The sequence below is a fragment of the Erythrolamprus reginae genome, chromosome 3 (genome assembly GCF_031021105.1).
Source record: "Erythrolamprus reginae isolate rEryReg1 chromosome 3, rEryReg1.hap1, whole genome shotgun sequence".
Taxonomy (NCBI): domain Eukaryota; kingdom Metazoa; phylum Chordata; class Lepidosauria; order Squamata; family Dipsadidae; genus Erythrolamprus; species Erythrolamprus reginae.
The window spans coordinates 87,979,574-88,003,637 of NC_091952.1; the positions used below are offsets into that span (position 1 = coordinate 87,979,574).

At 39.1% G+C, this 24,064-nt stretch overlaps 1 protein-coding gene across 1 annotated transcript in view; it reads right to left on the bottom strand.

The window, feature by feature from the left end:
- Nucleotides 1–24,064, bottom strand: part of NEGR1 (neuronal growth regulator 1) — a 560,677-nt gene that overhangs the window by 172,501 nt on the left and 364,112 nt on the right. Inside the window, exon 4 of the mRNA XM_070746160.1 lies at nt 8,558–8,689. Within this exon, the coding sequence (XP_070602261.1) occupies nt 8,558–8,689 (132 nt within the window). The remainder of the gene's footprint in view (nt 1–8,557; nt 8,690–24,064) is intronic.

Below are 24,064 nucleotides of genomic sequence, written 5' to 3' on the forward strand. Positions count from 1 at the left end.
GTCTGAGATGCGATATGGGTTCCAAATGGATGAGCTGTATTCGAGGATGGGTCTGGCAAAAGTTTTGTAAGCTCTGGTAAGTAGTGTGAGATTGCCAGAGCGGAAGCTACGTAGGATTAGGTTTACAACTCTTGAAGCCTTCTTGACTATATTGTTGCAGTGGGCTTTGGCACTTAAATCTTTTGTTGTTAGTATACCGAGGTCTTTAACTGAGTGGAGATTATCTGTGATAATTTGATTATTCAGTTCATATTTGGAGTTCAGATTCTTTTTCCCAATGTGTAGGACAGAGCATTTGCTAGTTGAGATTTGGAGTTGCCATGTGTTAGACCACTCAGTAAAAGAGTTCAGGTCATTTGGAGAGTAGTTGTGTTATCGGTCATGTTGAAGAGTTTTACATTGTTGGCGAAGAGGACACAGTTGCTTGTGATGTAATCGCAAAGGTCATTGATGTAGAGAATGAAGAGTTGTGCCATTAGTTGCTTTGTAGCTCCAAACAGGAACCCAAACTGTGTCCTTGTCTTGCTTAACTCATGGAAGGGAACAACCCATGAATTTTCTGGAAGTAGATGATGGATCATTTTTGTTATATACTGGCCAAGGTCTGGATATATATAAAAAATAAGAATATGGGCTTTTAAAAGTGACCATTTCCACTAACAGATCGGTGATCCCAGGCATACGAGGGGCAGCCCAATACTGAATTTGTTCTTTCCCCACTTCCAAGGGGCAAGACAATCACATCAGTCATCCAAAATGTGCACTTAGGGTAGAGGATCTAACAAAGACTTTCTATAAGAATCATACAATTCCAATTGTGTCTAGATTAGAAATTGAATAGTCTTGTCTTAAAACATTCAAGGATTCCAAATTTCTAGAAATTTAAGAATTTCATAACTTCATTAATTCTTATTTTTTGAAATTACATATTGACATCCCAAATGACTTAGTAGCAAAGCTGCTGTGTGTTTAAATTCCAGTCAATATTTCAGATGGCATATTCACATCTTGCTACATTAACCTAGAGTTCTAAACCCAGGTAGACTATAAATCAGCATCTGCCTTACAATTAAAAATGCAAATAAACCCTTGCTGACAAAATAAAACACAAATTATTTATTTTAATTCTGCTGGCATGGTATTCTCGCTAGCACTTAAACAGTCCCTCTACTACTAATTGCACATTATGTACAGAAAGCATGCATGTATATTCCTGTTCATCTTCCCAGCACCATATATCTACAAACACCTATCATGTTTATAAAGTTATCTTTTTAAAACAAAGATGACATATTTAATTAAAAATCATAATTGGCACAGTCAAAATGGAATAAAAATAGAAAAACACAAAACTGTGGTGCTGTATATATAAAAGAACAAAGTTTTACTGCAATGTCTCAGAAGCAAAAGAAATACAAATCTTCACATATAAAAAAATCATTAAGGGGAATCATGTTTTTCCTCGCATACATTTGGAAGGCTGAGCAGTTGTTTACGACATAACAATGAATATCCAATATTAAAAAAAATAGGTCTTTTGTTTATGTTGCATAGAATTGACTTCTAGCAAAATTCTGTGAAGAACAGTAAAATGTTCTGGTCAGAAGAGAGATGAACTGAGGTCACTGCTTCATGGGACTTCTGGAGGGAAATCACAGCATATATCATTCAGAGGATTTGAAGGGAAAACCCCAGGAACTGTGAATGACATGTATGTATTAATGTACTAAAAAATGCATGTCTTTATCTAGACAAGGGCTGTTAAATTTGTGGCCTGCAGGCTGGATGCCTTATGCACTGGCCACACCCATGCCCAGTTTAGTGAAAGGGAAAAAAGTCCTGATACATCACACGAGGCTGCCGTGATGACATGAGTTTGACACCCCTGATCTAGATCTACAACCCCTCCTCCTCTTTTCAAATCATTTTAACACCTGTGTCTTTTATTCAGGCTTATTCAGGACCCCAGGCTTGGGACTTTTAGATCTTTCCCCTGACCACTGAATGCCTTAAGTATGATTGCTGAATGTTTGGTTGATAAGTTTTTCTTTTAATTGTTTTTAAATTGTAGTATTAATTGGATTTACATTATTGTTCTGTTTTTATATATGCTGTGAGCCGCCCCGAGTTCTCAGAGAGTGGCGGCACACAAGTCCAATTAATTAATTAATTAATTAATTGGACTTGTATGCCGCCACTCTCTGAGAACTCGGGGCGGCTCACAGCATATATAAAAACAGAACAATAATGTAAATCCAATTATTTCTTTATTTCTTTATTTCATTTATTTATTTCATTTATTTATTTAATTGATGATTGATTAATTAATTAATTAATCATCAAATAAATAAATGAAATAAATAAATGAAATAAATAAATGAAATAAATAAAGAAATAAATAAAGAAATATGTCTATCACAGATACTGAAGCTGAATTTCTTCATATGTGTGTGAATACACAGTCACTTTGCTCTGTGCAGAGAGCCACTATTTCTCTCTGTAGGTGAGGTGAATGACATGTAGGTAAAAAATGTACTCCATCATCAGTCACGTCAACAATGCTCATTATTTCTCAGCTGCTTTTGCTACCTGCAGACGCTCTTCCCCATATAGTGATCATTATTGCTACAGCTTGCCCATAATAGCCCACTTTAAAAAAACACAAAAAAACCTAAGTGTTATAAGTTTGGGCTCATTAAAAATTAAAATGTGGGAAGGAGTGAGGATGGAGAAAATCCCTACAGATGGAAAGGATCCACAATGTTTTGGTAATATTTAATGTCTAAAAGTGTTTCGACTAAATAAAGTTCATACAAGAAAACATTTACTGTTGAAAGCAATTTAAGAACATTATTTGAATTAAAAATAAATAAAGGCAAATGGTTGCTCAAGTAGCCATAGCTCTATGGTGTTATTTCTTGGATAATGAAATTTTATGTTTAAAGCTCAAAAGAAATTGTGCCCGTTTAAAAGTTTGTAGCCTTTATACCTTCTAGCTTCATTTGGGCTTCATTTATTGGTGTCATCACCACAGAAAATAGCTTGAGCTGCAGAAACAAGCTTCACCCCACAGGGTTTGAAAAATCTGTTTTTATTTCTCACATTCTGTGAGAGCTTGCTTGGATTTGGTGCTTTCAACAAAGTAGGGTGGTGTTTTGTTTTGTTTTTTTGCTCTAGCACTCTATTTCTTTCATCACTTCTAGGTCTCACTGCAGCCTGACAGCAACATTGCTTGATAGTAACCAAGAATTATTAGGCCGTATATCCAGTCTGGGTGGACCTTTCATTGGCATGAAACAGAAAAATCTGGACGGTTTTTCTTTTTTCATATATCACAAGTGCTTAAAACCCCACTTCCCTGCTCAAATTGCAATTCAAGAACCTTTTTACATCCTTATTTTGCAAGGAAGAACATTTTTTAAAAAATGTACAAATTATCTTCTCTTTCCAAAACCTACGCAAATAAATCTATCTTTCCTTGTTTATAGAAAGTATATATTGCATTGGTAAATAGGCAGTAAAAAAAGAGGCTAAATATACTATTTCCCTCACACACTCCAAGTGTTAGCAAAATGTCTTCAGAATTAGATGCAATGAAAGCAACAAAGTAGATTAGGACATTATGGGAATTTGTTTTCAAACATTAACATATATATTCATTGAAAATTAAAATGCAGTCACACCCATAAATCATTTCTCTGACTCTAAGCAGCTTCCAGCCTGCAGCTGTTTTGTTAAACACACATCTGGTGAGTGCAATGGTTGTTATATCTTGATGAGTTAACTCTCTTGCCAGGCATATGGTGATTTGCATGATACAGAGATCACAAAGTCTCTCTTGCAAGAGTTGCAGTTTGTTGAAATTTCCTCGGTGAATCAGGGCTGGCACGTACACCTTCCACCATCTATCAACATTTACAGCTATTTTAATTACAATTGTAGAGCCAAAGCCATTAGGACAAATTGCACTTTGTGATGCGGCCATAAATCTGATGTAATGTCATCGATTTGGGGGCAGCTACCTCGGATTCACAGCAATATGGGGAGGAGGGGGGAAGACCAGAATCCTGTTCAATATGTCCAAACGCAGTCGAGTGGTAAATTATACAAAATCTTCACATCAAAAACCAAGGGATCATGATCTTTCTCCTAGGTGGACATTTTTTACCCTTGATAATACAACAGTTTACACAGAAATCTTCCTTTCATCAGGCAGGAAAGGCAGTAACCTTTATTCTGTAGTGTCAGATGACCTGTGATATATGTGAGTAACAATATGCTGTAGTTCAAATACACAGCTTGGTCTGACAATGTGCTATGCTTTTATGAGATTTTTTTCTGATATTCAAGGTGGAATATTAGAAAAAGAAAGAACCACAGATGAAATGAATGGAAGGATTGATACAGTACAGTTTGAACGAGGATGCTGTTTTGTTTCCTTTATCCTTGCAAAGAGTTGGAAGATCTGAAAGTCACGTTTATATGAACTGCATTAGAAAGGTCCAGTTTTGCTTCAGTGGACTGTTAAATTATTATGGAATTTTGGACTGCTTTAGGAAGTTTGAGATCAGTACATCTACCACAAGCCATTTATCTTGTAAACTATATTTGAATGTTTCAAGCAAGAATGGAAAGCACTGTACCAGTGTTCCCTCTAATTTTTTGGGGGGGTGGGCGGAAAAGTATAGTGTCTGAGCGGCAGTCCCTTTGGGACTGGGCGGCACAGAAATATTAAATAAACAAACAAACAAACAAACAAACAAATAAAAAACCCACCCTGTTTTGCCTCAGAGAATTTCAAAATAAAATACTGTACTGTGTGTCTATAACAGTGAGCTCATAATAGGGCAACTCTATCAATATCAAAATGCCACTTAAATAGTTGAGCTAGTTTCAAACTAGATTTTGATTTTCTTTCTCTCTTCCTTACTCCCATTCTTTTTCTTTCTCTTTTCTTTCCTCTCTTTTTTCTATCTGTTTCTCTCTCTTCCTCTCTCTCTCCTTCCCTCTCGGCTTCTGGGCAGGTTTGAAAAACTCTGAGTTGATGATGATTTTTAAGTGAGCGATTGCTCACTGCTCAGCTTAGAGGGAACTATGCACTATACTATACCCGGCAAAAGATCACATAGTCCATTATTCTATTTCTAAATGGCCAGTAAGATATTGATTGAAAGTTCAAAGTAGGGCATATTTTATACTAACCCAAACCCTGTGATGATCAAAAGTATTCAGATTCTAAAATTGCATAAGTCACAGTAGATGTGTAACCGGAGGGGGATTCCTCCCAGTTTGGACCAGTTCTGTAGAAGCGGTAGCAGGAATTTCACCCCACTCACTGAACCGGGAGTAATGGCCGGCTGGCCACATCCCAAAATTGGTTCTCTCAGTGGTGCCATAGGCACCATCTTGATTTTCTGTTTTTTGCTTCTGTGCATTTGCAGAAGCCAAGTTTCCATCATTGGGCATGCACACGGCCATGCGGTGAGGCACTACACAGCATGGGAGGAAGCGAACTGGCAGTGAGATAAGTTAGAACCCACCCACTGTAACTAATGTTATAGAACAGCGGTGTCAAAATCAAGGCCTGCGGGCTGGATCCAGCTTGCATGGTGCTTAGATCTAGACAATGGGGCTACCCTGGAAACAGCTCACAGTGCCTCGGCCAGCAAAAGCAAAGCTTGGGAGAGCTGCATGTGGCCCTATAGAGTTCTGTTTTTTGCTGGCACAGTGTCGGATTCTATTCCAGCCAAAAACAGAGCTTGTGAGGGCCATATGTTGCCCTTTCAATTGCCATTTTTGCTGGCAGAGAATTGCAGGAGGCCGTCCCAGCCGAAAATGAAGCTCAGGACCCTATTTTTGCTGGCAAAGTGCTTGGGCTCCCCTCACACAAGTGAAGTCAAGCTGGCCATGCGTACCATGGCCACATCCACCTCAGTCCCCAAGGTCAAACACAATCTTGATGTGGCCATCAATGAAATTGAGTTTGACACCCCTGTTGTAGTGACATGCCAAAAGACTAATGATGCTGGATTTCAAATAGAATCCATTTTTCTGATGGAAGTTAAAGTTATGTCTGAGTACATAAAGTATATGTACTATATAAGTTTACAGATATATATTTATTCCTAAACAGACAGAAAGTTGAACTGATGTAATGAGGCAGCTCTGGGCAATCCAGGAAGAATTCTAATACTCCTAATCTATCCCCGGGCAATAGCTGGTTGAAACCTCAATGGCAATATATTGCTAGTAGTATGATAGGCACACAAGACATGCAGATAAGGCTTACCAAGCTATACGCTGAAGGCATATTCAGTTGAACTAAGAGCTCAGTGAATATAGTCATAGTTTTTTGGAGCACATTCTAGATTATTCAAGTGCTGGGAAGTTACAGAAATGTGATTACCCATTGAGAGGAAGAAATCCCTACACATTAAAAAAAGCATTTGAAGTTGAACAAAGCATTACCTTGAAACATCAGATTTTAATTACTGATGAGGCTTTATTTTGTTTTGATGGGGAGACTACATAAAGTCGTCAAGCTTTTTTTTTTAGAAAAACGTACTTCTACTAAAGAAAAAACCTTTATCTGGCAAATATGTCAATATAGGATCATGCCTTGGAAGTAGTGTCAAAGCCAACTAAATTTGGGGTAGTTTACCGATTAAGTGACAAGAAAATGCCCACATCAACTTCTGAACTTACAATGTCAATAGATGAATTAACTGATACAAAGCAGACATTTTTCAAGAATACCTATACAGCAAGGTTTTCAAAATTTTCCAAAGGGTGGGGGAGTTCAATTTTTTTAAAAAAAATACTATACCTTTTTATTTTAGGATCAAATCTGCAGCTTCCCCATTTTCTACCTCAAAATTCTAAAACAAAAACCTGTTGTGACTTTTGCAATTACGATTGGAGAATATTTTGACTGGTGTTTTTCAACTTCGGCTACTTTAAGCTGTGTGGACTTCAATTCTCAGAATTCCTAAGCAGCATATCAAAGCAGCTGTTTGGGAACAACAACAAAAAAGCCTCTACCAACAGAATTGAGTAAAGACAGAAGTACAGACATATACTGTATCAGATGATTTCAGAAGTTCTGTACAAAAACAATGGATTTTAAATTATAAATTCATATGGTATTTGCAATGTGTTTTAGATATAACTTGTATTGTATAACCATTTCATCTCCCCACTTCATCCCTCATTAATCCAAATAATCCATCTCCTATATTATTCTAACAGTGTTCTGCAGTTAATATTTATGGCTTTAGTGTTATTTAATAATTAGTCTGAAAAGATATTACCAGTCTCCCGATTCAAGACACAAAGTATCTTCTTAAGTACTGTTCTGGGTTCTGGTAGAATTTTAGCTATTACAAATAACTTTTACTAAATGCAGTATTTCATAAACAAAGAAACTCCATCTTTATTCTCTTCCTTCCGTATTCAAAATACACTTCATACTAGCACATTTCTTGTTCTCCCGTTATCTCTCCTAATTACATTCCTTTTGCATTCCTCCCAGCCTCCTCCGTTCACCAAGATTTATGTACTCACAGCATGATTCAAAAACAGCAGAAATGACTAGAAAATAATACAGAATGAGTTTGCTTGCTTGGGAGCTGAATGGGAACACCTTCCATTTTTGTTCTACAACATTGAAACTCCACCCTTCTTCCCCACTGACCCCCTGACGTACCAAATACATTACTCCAGTACTTAACCCATTCCTCCCCTTAATATCTTCTTCCAAACGCTTGTTCCTTACGTTTTTGGACCCTTCTGAATTTAGGATCGACCCAGTGAACGTCTGATTCTTCCTCGCTAGATTCTGGACTCATAGCCACATCCTGTGGCTGGCCTCCCACCTGTTCTACTACCTGTAACCCCAGGCCCACCACTAATTCATAAACACTATCTGTATCAGAGTCCTCAAGTTCTTCATCCTCCTCCAACTGACCAGGAGTATGTACAACAAGTATCAGTATTTCTTTTGGCAATACAGGGATGTATTACTTCATTTCTCTTAAGACAGTGTTTGCTGGCTGGGGAATTCTGGGAATTGAAGTCCACACATTTCGCAGCTGCCAAGATTGAGAAATATGGGCCCATCATAAGAGCTACAATTTTTCTACATGCAGCCACAAAGCATTCTTTCGAATGGTTCAAGGCCATCCTATTTGTACCCACCTACATGGAAGCAGAAAGAGGACTTGCCATGCTGGCACAATCTGAATGGGCAGCATAATAAATATGTGGGTAGGGGACAAGGGATGTGAACTTTCAACTGGGTGGGAAACTCAGATTCAGGTTTCCCAGTTTAGGTGCCAGGATGGCTCCGGCAATAAATTGGAACTTTGAGGAGTACTTGGACTTGGACTCTGATTTAGTTTGGATGCTACCTGGAACCTTGACATCCTCTACTTTTAACTTCGTGTAATCTTTATAAATAATTTACATCACATTTAACATTTATTGAAAATTGATTTTTTCTTCTAAAATCACAATGTTCCTAATTATTCTTTTTTTTTTAAAAAAATGCATGACTTACAGTTTACTGTGACTTTTACTTTTTTCACATCTGGAACTGAGACATCATTTTCAGCACTACATTCATACTCCCCAGCTTGGTCTCTTGTAATTCCATAGATGTCCAAGTATTGTCCATTTTCAAACGGTTTGGCTGAAATGAAAGAAGAAAAAGATGTCAAAAATAGGAAATCTGGCAGAAAAGGAACTGGAGCTGAATGAATCTTATTCAGATATAAACAACCTGCTACACAAAAGTTCTGCTGACAGAACTATTTCTAAAATGAAAAATGAGTACATTTTACTTCTTTTCTTGTGCTCAGAAAACAATCTCACATTGTACAAGTGCAATGGTATGTGGAAAAGAGTTTGGGAGTGTGGCAAAGAGACACTGCCAAGGATATGATCAGATAAGAAACAGCAAGGCTGGATACTGGGTAGTGGAGGTAGGGAAAGATGCTCAGAAAATAACGTCCCTAATTGTGGGCTGTAAAGGAAACATGGAAAAGAACTGTATTTTCATACTTCTGTCAATATTCTTTCTTTCTTTCTTTCTTTCTTTCTTTCTTTCTTTCTTTCTTTCTTTCTTTCTTTCTTTCTTTCTTTCTTTGATTTTTATGCCGCCCTTCTTAGACTCAGGGCGGCTTACAAAATATTAGCAATAGCACTTTTTAACAGAGCTTGCATATTGCCCCCACAATCCGGGTCCTCATTTTACCCACCTCGGAAGGAGGGAAGGCTGAGTCAACTTTGAGCCGGTGATTAGATTTGAATCGCTGACTTACAGCAGAATTAGTTAATCTGGCCCTCAATAATTGCATCTTAACAGCATTGTTATAATAGTGACTAGCCCATGGGGGAAAATACATACGTTTTATAACAGTTTAGCATTACCTAACTTCAGCATACTGAAAATAATTCTATGCCAATTTGGCAGTTGAGTTGAACAGCCTTCTAACATTCACTAATATACATCAGTTTATATTGACTTTTACAAAATATAAAGTTCCACTTCGACCAGAAAAAATAATCTGATACATACACTAAATATTTACTCTAAGCCATAGGATCAATACAATGCAATATATTATAAGCAGTTAAATTCATAGGTGAATATTTGTCCATTTTAATAACAGTATATTGTTATTACAATATACACTGCTCAAAAAAATAAAGGGAACACTCAAATAACACATCCCAGATCTGAATGAATGAAATATTCTCATTGAATACTTTGTTCTGTACAAAGTTGAATGTGTTGACAACAAAATGAAATTGATTGTTAATCAATGTTGCTTCCTAAGTGGACAGTTGGATTTCACAGAAGTTTGATTTACTTGGAGTTATAGTCTATTGTTTAAGTGTTCCCTTCATTTTTTCAGCAGTATATATTTCTTCCTTCCTTCCTTCCTTCCTTCCTTCCTTCCTTCCTTCCTTCCTTCCTTCCTTCCTTCCTTCCTTCTACCTACCTACCTACCTACCTATTTATCATATTTATATGCCATTTACTCTGAAACAGACTCAGAGCAGCTAACAGCAGACATAAATACAACAGCAATTAAAAAAACCAGTTAAAATATAAAAATAAAATCAACAATACAATAAAAAACAGTAATGTCATTTAAAAACCCACACTTACTTATAGTCAATCCCAATTCCTGGTCTGCCAGAAAAGCCAGGTCTTAATGATTTTCTGGAAGACCGGTAGGGTAGAGATAGCGCAGATGTCTGGGGGCAGTTGATTCCAGCTGCCGCAGAGAAGGCTCTTCCCTGAGGTCCCGCCAACTGACATTGTTTGGCGGATGGGACTTGGGGAAGGCCGTGTTATATGTTGAATATTGTTCAACTTAATTCTTAATGTAACTGGTTTAGAAATCAATACTTTAAATAAAGTCCTATCTAAAATTGAAACTGCCGCTGCACCCAGACATCTTCTCCAAAAAGTAGTTTTGGCAACAATATTTTTCCAAAGGCAAATGTTATTTTGATTCAAATATGTTACACAACACAATGACTCGAGACACTCCACATGCTACCCAAAATCTGAACAACCCACTTCTTGCACAAGCTGTATACCTACTATTTCATTTTGAACATACCTGATTGTAAGAGAAATAGGACTTACCCTTGAATAAACAATCAAATTTATAGCTTTCTACACCAACATGCAACTGTGAAATTGTGTCTCTGATGTGACAAGAATTTAGAAGCTTCACATGTTAGAAAAGAAGAACTAGGAGTTTCATTAGATCACTCTAATTCTCCCGCTTATACACACATTCACCCAAACACACTTAGCTTCTCTTACTTCTTCTTCTTATTTTTCCTTCTTCTTCTTCCTTTTTATCCCTTTTGCTACAACTCTCCATTCCAAACTCCAGTTTTTAAGCACATTCTACAAGGTTCTTAGATTCTCTAGACAATCATTTGGTCATCTAATTAGTAACTACATAATTTGACCTGAAAGAGATGCAGTATCAGGAAACATAATTACTCCACTATATCCTAAGGTTAATAAAGACTATTCCCATTGAAGATTTCCAAAAAATCACAACCAAGAAGTATTTCATGTTTCCTTTATTATTCTTTGTTATGCTTGGCTCCCAAAGGTTTGCCATATCATAACCTCTCACTACGTATTTGAAAACCATTTCTCCTTGCTCTATCACTTTATAGTTTTATTATTCTTGTTAGCAACAGTTACTCAGTCAAGGTCGAGAGAATGGCGCACTCATTTTCTTTTCATTAACAATTTTTGTTTTAAGAAAATTATGTTTTAATCATTGCTACCAATGCACATGCTGTTTTGCAGCAAAAGTTTGTTATAGTTGTATGTTTTCCAGGTACATCTTATAAAGATATGAATTTGAGTTCATAAATAAGTGGGGCCAAGAGAGTACTGTTCCAAAAATTGTTTTTAAATAAATCAAAACAAAATAATTACAAACTAGAAAAAAATTGCTAACTTCAGTCTTTTAATAGCAACCCATTTTAAGTATTATTTTGAAGCACCTGAAAAAAATCATGGCTGGACAGCACATCCATTAATTTCAGTGAGGTAGAGCTGAGAAAAACAGACACACATCTGCTCAGACCAAAGTGTTCTCTTGCAGCTGATACAACTGTGTGATGCCACCCAGAAAGATACATTTGTATAATTTGGCAGTTAACAATAGTATCAATTTTAACTTTGCTGTTCTTCTGGACGTTTTCCTAAATAGTTTAGATCATTCCAAGTCGAAATAATGTAGAAATGATAGTTTAATACAAACATATGCCTCAGAAAAGAAAAAATAAAGAGGGACCAAACCGAGAGAAAACAATTAATGGAAGAAAACAAATTGCAGTGGAATAGTTTCTTATTTATTTATTTATTTATTTATTTATTTATTTAGTCCAATACACACACACACACACACACACACACACACACACACACAGTAAAATACATGATGAAGGTTATAGAGGAGATACTCATAGTAAAATATATCTATGAAAGAATAGAAAAGAAGATATAGTAAGAGAACATATCAATTAAAGAATAGAAGAAGAGATATAGGAATAGAAGAAAGGAATAAGAGATATAGGAGAGCAATAGGACAGGGGACGGAAGGCACTCTAGTGCACTTGTACTCGCCCCTTACTGACCTCTTAGAATCTGGATAGGTCAACTGTAGATAATCTAAGGGTAAAGTGTTGGGGGTTTGGGAATGACACTATGGAGTCTGGTAATGAGTTCCACACTTCGACAACTCGGTTACTGAAGTCATATTTTTTACAGTCAAGTTTGGAGCGGTTAATATTAAGTTTAAATCTGTTGTGTGCTCTTCTGTTGTTGTGGTTGAAGCTGAAGTAGTCGCCGACAGGCAGGACGTTGCAGCATATGATCTTGTGGGCAATACTTAGATCATGTTTAAGGCGTCTTAGTTCTAGGCTTTCTAGGCCCAGGATTGAAAATCTAGTGTCGTAGGGTATTCTGTTTCGAGTGGAGGAGTGTAGGGCTCTTCTGGTGTAGTGTCTTTGGACATTTTCAAGGGTGTTAATGTCTGAGATGCGATATGGGTTCCAAACAGATAAGCTGTATTCGATGATGGGTCTGGCAAAAGTTTTGTAAGCTCTGGTAAGCAGTGTGAGATTGCCAGAGCAGAAGCTACGTAGGATTAGGTTTACAACTCTTGAAGCCTTCTTGGCTATGGTTTTGCAGTGGGCTTTGGCACTTAAATCTTTTGTTATTAGTATACCGAGGTCTTTAACCGAGTGGGGATTATCTGTGATAATTTGATTATTCAGTTCGTATTTGAAATTCAGATTCTTCTTCCCAATGTGTAGGACAGAGCATTTGCTAGTTGAAATTTGGAGTTGCCATGTGTTAGACCCTGTTTTGGATGGGAAGAATGCAATATGAAAAGTAAACTTCAACTAAAGACCCACCTGTTCTTTTGATGTGGTTGACTGCTGTTGTATTTCACTGAGGGTGGACTGAATAACTTTTTAGGAAAGTATTATTTGCTATCCACATGAAATGAAGCTTATGCTAGCAACCAAGTTGATGTAAAAGTTATATTTCGTTTACATTATATTCCACCAAAAATTGTGGATAGATTTGCAACAGATTCTTACTGGAAAGTTGTTAATGTCATAGTGTTGATTTTACTGCAGTAGAGAATAAAATCGAGAAGAATGGGCATATAAAATTTTGGGAACATTCAAGCTGAAAGGAAAATTTCAGTCTTTAGCTAATTAATTTTACTTTAAATAACTTTGATTCTTCTTATTCACACATACAGTATTTGCCCTCTTTGGAAAACTAATTCATCAACTATTGTAAATGATGACATTAATAACAGAAGTAGAGTTATTTTTGTCCCCATGAAAGTAAAATAATTTCAAATTATTAAGCAACCTGCATTTCAGAAATCTCCACCTCCCCCAACAAATACATTAATAGCATATTTCAGGCAATACAAAGAAAACTACTATCACAGAAAATAACCCAATCCCATTTCAATCTGGAAATTTGTAAAAGTTGTGTCAATAAAGAATAGAAGATTATTATGTTATCACTAATAAAACATAGTATATGTGTTTTTACTTTATAAACACATAAAGCACCTAGAAATCAGATACCCTGAAAATAAATAAAACTACCAAGTACCATCTGGGAACTTGCTGGTTTTGTGGATATCAGTTCTTATAGTTGATCTTTATATATCAATAGCTCAATTTGACCCTTTAGCCTACTTTTCTATAGTTTGCAGCAAGGAGTTAAAATCATAGGTGCAATCTACTGTTCATTTGTATTTTGGTAGTTGAGATATACTTCATGAATAAATAATTGTTGAAATGATTCAGAGAATTCCCTGTGTCTGGGTATAAGAATGGGAATAGTCATTTGCATAATATTACACAGCTATGTAAAATAATGTATATTTAGTTCCATAATCTGGCAAGTAGAAGAGAGCCCTCTCTGTCTCAAATATTAGTTAACAAGGTTAGTTTCCTTCTAAATGTTAGAAGGATGCTCAAATGGATGAATAGCCCCACCCTAAAATACTAATTAAAAAAGTATGATCTATAGCAGCGTTTCCCAACCGGTGTGCCGCGGCACACTAGTGTGCCGCGAGACATCGTCAGGTGTGCCGCGGTGAGAGGCAGCGGAGGAGAGTGGGCGGATCGGGCGGGCAATGGGGCAGGGCGGAGAAGCCAGGGGCGCGTTTGGCCGGAGGCACCTACTGCCGCACCTCCCTGCCCCTGCCTCCCCACGGTGCCTCCGGCCAAACGCGCCCCTGGCTTCTCCGCCCTGCCCCATTGCCCGCCCGATCCGCCCACTCTCCTCCTCTGCCGCCTCCTGCCTTGGGGCGAGCAATCCGGGAGTCCGGGACTGTGTGGCTTTGCGCCATGAAGAGAAAACGGCTGACTTTTCCCTGCTGCCGTTTTCTCTTCATGGCGCAAAGCCACACAGTCCCAGACTCCCGGATCGCTCGCTTCTCCGGTCAGCAAAGCCATCTGCCCAGGAAAGCGCCGCGCTGGCCGGAGAAGCGAGCGATCCAGGAGTCCGGGACTGTGTGGCTTTGCGCCATGAAGAGAAAACGGCAGCAGGGAAAAGTCGGCCGTTTTCTCTTCATGGCGCAAAGCCACACAGTCCCGGACTCCCGGATCGCTCGCTTCTCCGGCCAGCGCAGCGCTTTCCTGGGCAGATGGCTTTGCTGACCGGAGAAGCGAGCGATCCGGGAGTCCGGGACTGTGTGGCTTTGCGCCATGAAGAGAAAACGGCCGACTTTTCCCTGCTGCCGTTTTCTCTTCATGGGGCAAAGCCACACAGTCCCGGACTCCCGGATCGCTCGCTTCTCCGGTCAGCAAAACCATCTGCCCAGGAAAGCGCCGCGCTGGCCGGAGAAGCAAGCGATCCGGGAGTCCGGGACTGTGTGGCTTTCAGCCGGGCTAACGGGAGGCGGCGTGAGGCCGGGCGCTGGGGACGTCTGGGAGGGCGAGGAGGCTGATGGCTGCTGCGCACTCCACTCTCTCTCCGGCTCTCTCTCGCTCTTTCTTTTTCTCTCTGTTGCTGGCGTGGTGAACGAGAGAGAAAGAGAGAGAGAGAAAAAGGAGGGGAGAGAGAATGAGAGAAAGAAAGCAAGAGAAAGAGAGGGAAAGAAAGCAAGAGAGAGAGAGAAAGAAAGGGGGGAAGGAGGGAGAGGGAAAGACATAGAGGGAGGGAAGGAGGGAGAGAGAAAGAGAGCAAAAAAGAGAGGAAGAAAGAAAGAAAGAGGGATGGAGAGAAAGAAGGGAAGGAAGGAAGAGAGAGAAAGAGGGAGGGAGAAATAGAGTGAAATGGAGGAAGATATTTTTTTTTTGGCCAAACTTTTATTTAGCCCCCCCGCCCCCCCCCCTTCAGTGTTCCCCAGAATTTTGAAAACATGAATAATGTGCCGCGGCTCAAAAAAGGTTGGGAAACACTGATCTATAGCACATTCATTTATTTTATTTTTGATTTTTTAATCCATCTTTTATTATTTTTATAAATAACTCAATGAAGCATACTCCTTCCTTGTCCTATTTTTTATTTTATTATTTATTCAATTTTTCACGATTTTGTAACTTATTTTTTTTTCTTTGAAAGAGTGACTGGGAATACTGGGACTTTGTGAGTTTTAAACTTTGATGTAAACAGTTAGACGGGGAGTTAATATTATATGTTGGGGGCAGTGAAGGGCTACCAAAAATTTTACTACCACACTGTGGGTGTGGCTTATCCAGGACGCCCTGCATTTTCTTTCAACATCTTTCAGTGCAAATTGGGTACTCTGGGGTGGAGCTCCATTTTCGCTGCCCCTGCGTTCCCTTCCCCTGTCTGGGCAGGAGCCCACCCCTGGTTGGGGATAGGTTTAATCTACCCATCCAAAGCCAATGTCCCAGCCTCTTCACAGCTAAAACATTGATAAATGTGAGACTTTAATCTTGCATTTAAATCCTATATAGATAAATCTGTTTCTATGTTAACTTTTCATTAGGTTACATTGTAATAAAGGTTAACAAATATGTTGCAGATCCAAAAAGAAATAAGTTGTTTATCAAATAAGTGCTATATTGCTTTTTAGAAATACATTTTTCCTGTGTTTGTCATTGTGATCATGTATCTTTGGTTCAGCCATAAAATGTACATGAAGTCTAACTCCCATATGAAAGTCATTTTACATATAAATGGCTTTTCACTTGAAAATCCTATCCAGGCCACAAAATGTCACCCACCTATGTTAAAAGCTCAGTTAAAACATAAAACTAATCTAAAAACAAATAGTATAAAAAAGCAACCACAACAGAGGTAACCAATGAGCCTAATAAAAAGACAAATAATTTATTTGGATCAATTTAATTCACCCTTAACGGCAAATAAAACAGACATCAAGATAAACAAGGAAACTAAATAACCCTCCGGGAAATGGGGATTTCAGGGACTATATACAAACTCTGGTGGACTTAACCTGTGTTAGCAATACTTCAAACTGCAATAGAAGCAAATAAGACAAAAGTCTTGTTTTCTGCATCTTACTGGATGAGCAAGATTAAGGTTATTTCAATATTAATGATGTAAGAATAGAATCATCCCACTATTGTTAAACAGAGTTTTGTGAATAGGCTTCACATCATATCACATCAATAATGACCAGGTCATGCAACAAAAAATGTTACAAGCCTCTAGTGCAGAGGTCCCCAACCGCCGGTCCGCGGACCGGGACCGGGCCGCTGGGGTTTTTCAGCCGGTCCGCGGCGCCGCTGACAGCTAGCTTTGGCTGCCGGGGGGGCGGGGAGGATTAAATCCTCCCCCCCTCCAGGAGCAGCAAAAGCCTAAGCGGCGGGGTGCATTTCGGCAATGCTTTCCCTCCGCGGTGGGGGGTGCAGGGCAGGCGCAGGCAGCCCCAGGAGACGCCGCCGCTATCCGGGCGCGGCGAAAGCGAGTCGGTCGAAAGGCTGCCCGGGTCGCGCCTGCGGTCGTCCTCGCGCTCCCATCGCGCAACAAGTGCGGGCTTGTTGTGGCTGCCGCGCGCCGCTTTGCCTCCCTCTGCTGCGAGCCTTCGGGGCTCCGGGGCGGCGCGGCTGGCGGGAGGGCAGCTTCCAGCGGGACGTTGATGGGTCTTGGAAAGCTTTCTCGTGGCGGTGGCTCTGGCGCGGCTGCAGAGCGTTGGTGGGAGCGGGAACTCCGTCGGATCGCCCGAACTCCAAAGCCTCAGCGAGGTTTGGCTGCCGGGGGGGCGGGGAGGATTAAATCCTCCCCCCCCTCCAGGAGCAGCAAAAGCCTAAGCGGTGGGGTGCGCCCTTTGCATTTCGGCATTGGCGCTCTCTCCTCCAGGAGCAGCAAAAGCCTCAGCGACTGATCGCGTCGTTTGCCTTTCTGCTCCATCGCTGAGGCTTTTGCTGCTCGTGGAGGGGAGAGCGCCAATGCCGAAATGCAAAGGGCGCACCCCGCCGCTTAGGCTTTTGCTGCTCGTGGAGGGGGGATTGGCGGTGCCGATACCAAATGCTTTCCCTCCGCGGTGGGGGGTGCAGGGCAGGCGCAGGCAGCCCCAGGAGACAAAGAGTGAATGAGAGAAAGGAAAGAGAGAGAAAGGGAGGGAGAGAAAGGAGTGAGAGATAGAAAGGATAGAGAGTAAGAGGGAATGAGAGAAAGGAAAGAGAGAGAAAGGGAGAGAGAGAAGGAAAGAGTGAGAGATAGAAAGGATAGAAAGAGGGAATGAGAGAAAGGAAAGAGAGAAAGGGAGGGAGAGAAGGAAAGAGTGAGAGATAGAAAGGATAGAAAGAGGGAATGAGAGAAAGGAAAGAGAGAAAGGGAGAGAGAGAAGGAAAGAGTGAGAGATAGAAAGGATAGAAAGAGGGAATGAGAGAAAGGAAAGAGAGAGAAAGGGAGAGAGAGAAGGAAAGAGTGAGAGATAGAAAGGATAGAAAGAGGGAATGAGAGAAAGGAAAGAGAGAGAAAGGGAGGGAGAGAAGGAAAGAGTGAGAGATAGAAAGGATAGAAAGAGGGAATGAGAGAAAGGAAAGAGAGAAAGGGAGGGAGAGAAGGAAAGAGTGAGAGATAGAAAGGATAGAAAGAGGGAATGAGAGAAAGGAAAGAGAGAGAAAGGGAGAGAGAGAAGGAAAGAGTGAGAGATAGAAAGGATAGAAAGAGGGAATGAGAGAAAGGAAAGAGAGAGAAAGGGAGGGAGAGAAGGAAAGAGTGAGAGATAGAAAGGATAGAAAGAGGGAATGAGAGAAAGGAAAGAGAGAGAAAGGGAGGGAGAGAAGGAAAGAGTGAGAGATAGAAAGGATAGAAAGAGGGAATGAGAGAAAGAGGAAATGAACCCCACCCCCATATGACCAAAGCGCCCCCCCCCACCGGGCCATGGAAAACTGGTCTAGCTTAATGCCGGTCCCTGGTGCAAAAAAGGTTGGGGACCTCTGCTCTAGTGCATGGGTGTCAAACTCAGCATGTTATCATCATCTTGTGACTTTATCCCCCTTTGCGGAGCTGGGCTGGGCATGGTCTGCATGTGATACATCCAGCCCGTGGGCCACCAGTTTGACGTCCCTCCTCAAGGAAAAAAACCTCTAACAATGGGAACTCTGTATCATGCCTAATATATTTTATGTTAGTTCTTATCAGAACAAATATCAGAAAAGCTTTAAAACCACAGCATTTATAGAAAAGTAGAAACATAGCTTAAGGTTGAGGTCAAGGCTCTTCACCATTTCCACATGCAAATAAACATCCATTAGTGGATAGGCATAATTGATAAATCTCATGGACTAAATGTATCATTTGACTGGTATAAATGCATGCTTAATAACTTCAGAGTTTGGAAAGATTGAATCCATTCTTTAGCCAAGATCATGATTGATTAACCTTGGGTTGGTCAATTTGACTTAGTAAATTCTGATTTTATAGGTTTCAGAGGGGTAAGAATGAGAGATGTGATAAGATAGATCTCTAGAAATGTAAAACAAAAGTATCTGGCAATAAAAATAAAACACATAAAACACAAGATTTGGTTTAAACATAGAGGGTTATCAGCTGCATTTCATTAATAAGATTATATTTTCACCAGATGCTTAGTATGTTTTCTCATCTATTCTATAATTGTTAGAAAATGTATATCAAACATCTGGTGAGCAGTAAATAGAAAAAAAATAAATTTCTCCAGTGTACCCAGTTTCAGTCTAAGCTTTGAGGCAAGAAGCATTTGGAGGCACATGCCAAATTAAAAGGAACTTCAGTCACAGACATTCTATTCAACATGAGAACATAAGCAGCACAAACCCATCATTGGTGAATGAAAAATCAGAATGCAATTACTGCCTCTACATATAGCTTCTTTGTTTCTTGCAAAGAAGTTTTGTTAGTTTATCACCAATGCAAGAAATATCAAGTTTGGAAATATCACAAAACAATATACAGTATTGTGGTATAGTTCCTACACAATAAAAGATCATTATAGATCAGGGGTATCAAATTCGTAACCCACCGGCCACATGCTTCACGCTCTGGCCACGCCCATACCTGGTTTCACGAAAGGCAAAAAAGTCATGTTATCTCATGTGATGATGCCATGACAATGTGAGTTTGACACCTCTGTTATAGATGCTTGTTCTATTGAAATGTCCAAAGGAATTAAGTCTGGAAATGTGCAAAAGTTCCAACCAACACAGTAACCCAGTGCGATACTAGACTATGCAAAAGCTTAATCAATCACATAATAATACATTAATACTTAACATTCGCCACCAAGATATAGACATGGTTAAATTTACACTGTGGTGGCGGGGATGTTCAGTGTGTCCAATAGTACCATGACAGTAAAGCAAACATTGCTTGTTTATTTATTTTGTGGGGTAGTTGTTGTGGTTAGCTCTGGCCCAGCTCCTGCCCCAAGGAATGTGCAGGTGGATGTGGTGGAAAGATCCACATGCCACAGGCCTGTTTTGCTCCCGATGGAATCTGCCGACGAAGCCTCCTCTGACCAAGGAAACGTGAGTGACAGGGAAGATGGGTGTGTGTAAGACAGCCCAGGAGGAGATCAATCATCTGTATCATCCCTGGATTCTGAACAAGAATTAATGACACATCCACGCATGCGTAGAGTGATGCATAGGAGACAACAACTGAAGGATTATTACAAGAGAAAATGAGGCCACCTGTGTTTGGGTTGGGCTGCTGTAATTAGTGCTACAGATAAAAGTGCAGCTTGGTGTTTTAGCCTCATGGCAGTTTAGCTGATTCATTGTTTCATCAAGATCGTGGTTTTTGTGCTGTTCAAGACTGTGTGGGGACTCTCTGGACTTTAGAATTGGACTCAATTTCCCAGTTATTGGGTGAGCAATTGGATTGCATTTAAGCTGTTTCTGTTTTTCTGTTTATAAAAACTTTTGGGTTTTCCTTTTATCGTGTGGTGTGTATCTTCCTGGACTAATTACCCTGTAACTACGGGCAGTTGAAACTAGTGCTGCTAAGAGAAGACTGGCATTAGATTTGAACCTTTAACTACATCAAGCGTAATTTCTTTCTCTTTGTCTCATCTCTGCTGGTCAATATGTCATTTTCAAATGTTATCATATACTGTAATAGCAATCTCTACAGTACAATACAGATACCTATACGGTATTTGAAATATTTAATCTGTGATGGGAAAATTCCCAATCTGTGAGAGAAAACATGTCACAAAAATTTATATCCATATTTGCATGATTGTGTGTTCTTTTGAATTATTTTATGTAACTCGTTCCTCTAAGTAACAAAAGCCACAAAATTCAAACAGCTGTTGTAAATGAACTCCCCCTTCCATGCAAATACTGCCTGAAATGTATAACTCATGAAACAAAATGAAGCTATAACCTGAATATTCCAAGTCCAATACCAGCACCATCTTTGCTTCTATTAAAGTTTTGTCCACTGACAAGGATATAACACATAAGCTAAATTTGGTAGAAATATATTACAATAATTAATGCTAAAAAGGACTTTCATTTTGACGTGCCTCATGGTTAATGACTGCTTGAATATTTCTGTACAGTACATTTCTATAAGTCTTGTGCATGAATGGCATGACATACAATAAACAATGCTAGACTTAAAGAATTCGTGTTTGTTTCATCATATACAAATGCCAAATGCCACTATGCTAAAACCCATAGTACTATCTTAAGATTTAGAAGATACAGTATAACTCATAATATTTTCCAGTAACAATGATGACATTAATTGCTTGTGCCGTCTTATAGTATTTGGTCTATGGTTCTTGCTGGTGCTAAATCTATTCGAAGAATATATATTTTATTAATGACATAATCTTTCATATATAAGTACCTTGGGCTCTTCTTCTATTTCCGTTGATAAATAGACTCCTCCTATGTCTGTGTTATTCAAATGTTGTCTTCTAATGAGATTAATACAGATGTCCTCAATTCTAGGCAACAGGTATTGCTCAGACTGTTTGAATAGATTGACTAAACTTTAAAATTAGCACAGGTCTGGACAGCTCAGTTGTTATTAGTTGTTAGGATTGCAATGTCATGGGATATAATCAACTTTGGAAAGAATTCCCAAAGCTTTGTGTAACTTGAGACTGGCATTCTTCTGAGATGCTATTTATATCTGTTGTCTTGTACACAGTTTGACAAATAAATAAATACATAAATAAACTATTATGTGCAAGTGGCATCGGGCCAGGTTATCTCCGGGACCGCCTTCTGCCGCACGAATCCCAGCGACCAATTAGGTCCCACAGAGTTGGCCTTCTCTGGGTCCCGTCAACTAAACAATGCCATTTGGCGGGACCCAGGGGAAGAGCCTTCTCTGTGGCGGCCCCGGCCCTCTGGAACCAACTCCCCCCAGAGATTAGAATAGCCCCCACCCTTCTTGCCTTTCGCAAGCTTCTTAAAACCCACCTTTGTCGTCAGGCATGGGGGAATTAAGATATTCTTTCCCCCTAGGTTTCCACAATTTATGTATGGTACGTTTGTATGTATGATTGGTTTTAAAATAAGGGTTTTTAGCTTCTTTAGTATTGGATTGTTGCACGTTGTTTTTATTACTGTTGTTAGCCGCCCCGAGTCTACGGAGAGGGGCGGCATACAAATCCAATAAAATGAAAATAAAAAATGAAACTGCCAATACTGTTTTTAAATATGATTATACCTTGGTTAACAAGTATTTGATGAATGACTATTTGAAGTTACGGTGGTGCTGAATGAGGAGACTTATGCTCCATTCTTGTAGTTGCAACCCTTGCAGCATTCCTATGATCACATGATTGTGATTCAGGCATGTGGCACCCAGCTTGCAATTACAATAGTTACAGAGAGTGTCCTGAAATCACGTGATTGCTATTTGAGACCTTCGCTGCCCATAAGCAAAGTTAAGGGAAAACTGACAGGAGTCACAAATGGTAATCATATGATGTCACATTTAATAATCACATAGGAATCGCCTAATGACTTTATGCAGGTTTTATACCTTCAAATTTGTATTACAATGTTGACTTTAAACCTTTGCCACAAGGGTTGCACGGTTCATTTTCTATTATTACTCTTTGTATTTATTGCAAGTTTATTATATCCAGGCATCTATTTATGACAACTGCAGTTTCGAAATATTTTTTAAACATTCCATCTACCTGTTGAGGCTTCTTATTTTGCGTGTTCATAATTCTATAACCTAGCCAATTTCTCAGTGTATCATTTAGTTCTTCACTAAATTTGTTTGTTAACATCATCTCTGTATGCTACAGTATACTTTTCCTTTGCTGCTTTGTGCTTTTGAAATTGGAAATACTGCAATCAATAATCATTTTGATGCCTTATGTTCCTGCATTTTAAAACAAGTTCTGCAAATGTAAATTGGGAGGGCTGCTGTGAGGCCTGTAAACTTGTTAATGAGCTGTATGATTTGACGTTCATACCACTCAGTAAAATTGTGTTTTTTTCTATAACTATCTCATTTGCTTTAAAGAATTGTTCAAGCCTCTCTGTATAAATATCCTGTTACTTGTGATAAAACATTCAATTCTCCCCATTCGTAGCTATTCTTCTTTGCTCTTTTCCTCCCTTGTCTTTAGTTGTTGTGATCAATATAGCATTATTTTTTCCCTGTATTTTTAATTGATTTTTGTTTTGCTATTTTTACTTCCCTTTCTGTCACTGTGGCTTAAGAACTTTTCTGCAGAACTTCATCAAACAATATGTACTAGAATCAAGAGTTGGTTTTTCTGCTATCGGCTTTACTGTAAATTCTAGAAGAGCTAGTCTAAAAGAGATAATTATTATAGAGTAAATTCTAGAAGAGCTAATTATTCTTAATCTGCAATCATATTCAGGAAGGCAAAGACAACATCAATAATACTAGATCAGATATACTTAATCATATAATACATATAATGCAATATTATATAGTATGAAAGCATTAGGCAGTTTCTCTCAACTGTTGGGCAAATATTTCAATTATGATAAGTTGCTTAAAATTATTTTAATGTTATTTATAAAGATTGGATCATATTTTGCATAATAGAGAACATTTTTTTCTGACTAGCAGAAAACTTTACTCTGTTTAATTGACAGAAGTATATCAAATATCTCCTAAGATTTATTTTTTGTAAACTATAAAACTTTTCCAAAACCATATATCTTCACATATTTATTATTGTTAGTGCTCAGGAAATTGAGATTTATTAAATAGATTGGTTTCGATTCAGTGTTGTCAGCCTACTGGTGATGTCATGCTGCCAACAGTGTGTATGACTAGCGAAACAAATCTAATATTAAAAAAGAAGCATATAAAACCCTATCATATTTAAAAACCAAACAGCACATACATACCAAACATAAAATATAAAGAGCCTGGGGGAAAGGTGTCCAAACTCCCCCATGCCTGGCGGTATAGGTGGGTCTTGATTAGTTTACGAAAGACAAGGAGGGTGGGGGCAGTTCTAATCTCCTGAGGGAGTTGATTCCAGAGGGCCAGGGCCGCCACAGAGAAGGCTCTTCGCCTGGGGTCCGCCAAACGACA